General features: G+C 37.1%; 1 protein-coding gene across 1 annotated transcript; it reads right to left on the reverse strand.

Annotated features, from left to right (window-relative positions):
* Positions 1–246: 246 nt before the first annotated feature.
* Positions 247–1,703, reverse strand: LOC149217838 (NAC domain-containing protein 22-like). The gene is made up of 3 exons (XM_089391435.1): positions 1,494–1,703; positions 1,146–1,408; positions 247–900 (listed from the first exon to the last, which is right to left on the reverse strand). Exons 1-3 carry the CDS (start codon positions 1,693–1,695, stop codon positions 589–591), a joined length of 777 nt encoding a protein of 258 aa, XP_089247561.1. The 5' UTR covers positions 1,696–1,703; the 3' UTR covers positions 247–588.
* Positions 1,704–3,063: the final 1,360 nt, after the last annotated feature.

Below are 3,063 nucleotides of genomic sequence, written 5' to 3' on the forward strand. Positions count from 1 at the left end.
TCTGACATAATCAGATTTCCAATTTTTTTTTTCAAAGACTTGAATTTGCGAAGATATAGTATTTTTATAATACTATTGCATTATTACATCCGATAAGATTGAACAATATGTTCTTTGACAAAAGGTCTGTTATGTTCGTAAAATACATACATGTCCACTTCACGCTGCGTAAACGTGAAATCCTAGCAAAGTGTTCATAGACCCAGTAAAGCCAGATTCAATAATTTTAGACTACTCATTACTCATCGTTGGTATAATATGCTCAGTAATCGAGATTATGCTTTTGAAATAAAAAAATATAACCAGTTGTACCATTGATATTTTGGAGGAAAAGACATGTAGAGTTGTAAACTGAGACAGCGGGAAAAATGAGAAATCAACAGCACCTTTACAGTAATCGCACCATCAGAAAAAGGTGTAACGATATCTAAACTAATGGAATTTGTAATGTCTATGGGGTGGACAGAAGAGCATCAGGTGTCCATGCATTTATATTGTCTGCCCATGGATTTGGCATAGCCTCATGGTTAAACAACCAATCCAGAGGCAATGTGGGTAACTCTAATTGCTGTTGCTTACAGGCTTTAGTCACCTCACAGAACATGATCGGTTAAGGCACTCAAACAAACTATCTTCATTGTTCGCTTTACTTAGATATGAAGAACATACTGTCTCTTGATTCTGAGAATGCAATGAAGAAGCTCCGGTTTCTCCTGTCGGATTTTGTAATTGATAGATGCCGCTAAGACTGAATGGTTTAGACAGGTTTTCTTCATATTTATCCTTACCTGAAAAAGCTGGATCTTCTTTCTCAACGTGATTAGGCTTTGCAGGTTGTTCCATCGATTTCTGGGAAGCAGTCTTTCTGTATATCCGGCATAACACCATATCCATGTGCTTCTGCACATGCCAGCTTACATTCCATCAGTGACTTTCCACGAGATAAGAGAAGCGAGATACTCCCCACCTTGATAGAGCACCTCACTTCTCTCAAAGCAACCGTCAAAAGTCGATACTGAGCCTGGCTTTATTAACAGATAGTAATAGAATAAAACATAAAGGAGGTTCACATGTTCATTTTATTTATATTTTAATCGATAGGGTGACATCGCAAGCATAAGACTGAAAAAACATGAAAAAAGTACCTTGCTTTTGGAAGAGCTGAAATCTGGTAACCGATACTCGTTCATGATCCACTCCGTCTTCTGCGCGCCGAGGGCTTTTCCTTTATAAAACACCAGAGTTTTCTTTATACCGATACAGTGGAGCAGCTCGTTGCGAATTGCTCTATCTGTACCGGTGGACTTCCAGAAGCCTGACAACGTCAATCTGTTAAGCCGAGCGGATGACTTCCCGTGAACTCTTGGAACGAAAAAGAACGACTGTCTGTCACCAACATGAGGCAGACCTGCAAAAGTAAGAGTGCGCCTGTTAATATTCGTGCTTTTTTTTTTCTAATTTGAAACAGGGGAAGACGAGGGTGTGAAGTATACGTGGTAGCTGCCAGGGGTCATATTGATACAAGTCCAAGGTTGGTATAATCATATCGATTTCGAGAGGATGGTCGCATTGGACTCTTTTCTTCAGATAAAAGCGAAGCAATTCCTCTTCTGTGGGATAGAATCTGAAGCCTGGAACGTCCATTAACTGTCGCTGCACGTCCCCATCGTCGTATATTTCTTCCAGCATGTCCATTTTTTTTCCTGAAATCGCTACCATGAATTCCCTTACCCAGCCACACGTAAATATATATGTTAACGACGGTGATCCCGCTAGACAACTTACCGAATTTCTTGGACTTCAAGCTATCCGACGTTTCTTAGCCTCGAAGAAATAGGAAGACGACGAGAAAATGGTCGACGATTAAAGGTCGAACTCTATTTATCAACATTCAAAAGCACTTTTCAAACGGGTAGTTTAAACAGGTTAGAATTTCAGTGGAAAACCATAAAAGATCCAGTATCATCCTCAGAAAATCTTGCGGAAATATTTGAAAATTTAGATTACAGTTGTCAAAAATTTTGGGTACCTTAATGCTAAAGCCATTTCTATAATAAAAAAATGTTTAAATGATAAAATCACATCCGTTGAAACTTTAATGCTGAATTTATTTCTATCATTAAAAAATGATTTAAACATGTCTACACTGAAATTTTTGCCAAATTTAAATAATAAAATCATAAAATCAACATTAATAAAAATAATTTGATGAAATTATTACTAAATTGAAATGATAAAATCACCCTCTAAAAACACCTTAATGCTGAATCTATTTCTATCATTAAAAAGTGATTTAAACATTTCTATAGTCAAATTTCTTGAAATTTTTGCCAAATCCAAATAATAAAATTACCATCAATTACCATCAGTCTAAACTGTGGCCTAGTCAGACCATGCCCTTTTCAAACGTGTCCTCCAAACTCGTTTTTTACTCGCTTTCTGTGCGCAGTAACAATGAATATTCTTTTCGATTAAATTTCTGATGAAGTTAATACTGTATTTCGTTTCGAAGACTTTCTTGCTCTATTTCATTTCGTAGGACAACGAAGACTTTCGTGCTGTATTTCGTTTCGAAGGACAACGAAGACTTTCTTTCGAAATTCGATGAACTTCTGACGAAGTTAATGCTGTGTTTCGTTTCGAGGAAACAACGAAGGCCTTACTTTTGAAATTGCTTCACATCTTTGGATTTGATGGGGAAGCATGTTATAGTAACAATTATTATTCATCATTGTTTTGGCGGACATATATCCACTCTGCTGCAGGGAAAAACATAGCCATGTATGTGCGGATATATATCCACTCTGCTGCAGGGAAAAACATAGCCATGTATGTACCTTGGAAGTGTCTCTGTTAACGAAACTTGGAAATAAATCTAGTATTTGTGGGGTTGATACACTAAGTTTAACAGAAACGCGCCTGTTTTGGTGGAAACGGTGACTGATACGATTAATCTGACCTCTACATTGTTTGAATTGTAAATTCTAGCATTTGCGTCCATTCTAAATCGTTAAAATCCCAAAGCTCAATTATTAATTGGAGAAAAGGTCGTGGTTTCAAATT

Source organism: Pinus tabuliformis, chromosome 1_1 (assembly GCF_031772625.1).
Source record: "Pinus tabuliformis cultivar Carrire ecotype Pingquan chromosome 1_1, CPIR1, whole genome shotgun sequence".
NCBI classification, from domain to species: domain Eukaryota; kingdom Viridiplantae; phylum Streptophyta; class Pinopsida; order Pinales; family Pinaceae; genus Pinus; species Pinus tabuliformis.

What these genes read in the sequence shown, in the direction of transcription:
- LOC149217838 (XM_089391435.1), bottom strand. Translation starts at nt 1,695, where the DNA reads ATGGACATGCTGGAAGAAATATACGACGATGGGGACGTGCAGCGACAG. An exon ending in TGACCCCTGGCAGCTACCAC is followed by an intron (nt 1,409 to 1,493) that starts GTATACTTCACA and finishes TTACTTTTGCAG; the next exon opens with GTCTGCCTCATGTTGGTGAC. An exon ending in TCAGCTCTTCCAAAAGCAAG is followed by an intron (nt 901 to 1,145) that starts GTACTTTTTTCA and finishes TGGCATGTGCAG; the next exon opens with AAGCACATGGATATGGTGTT.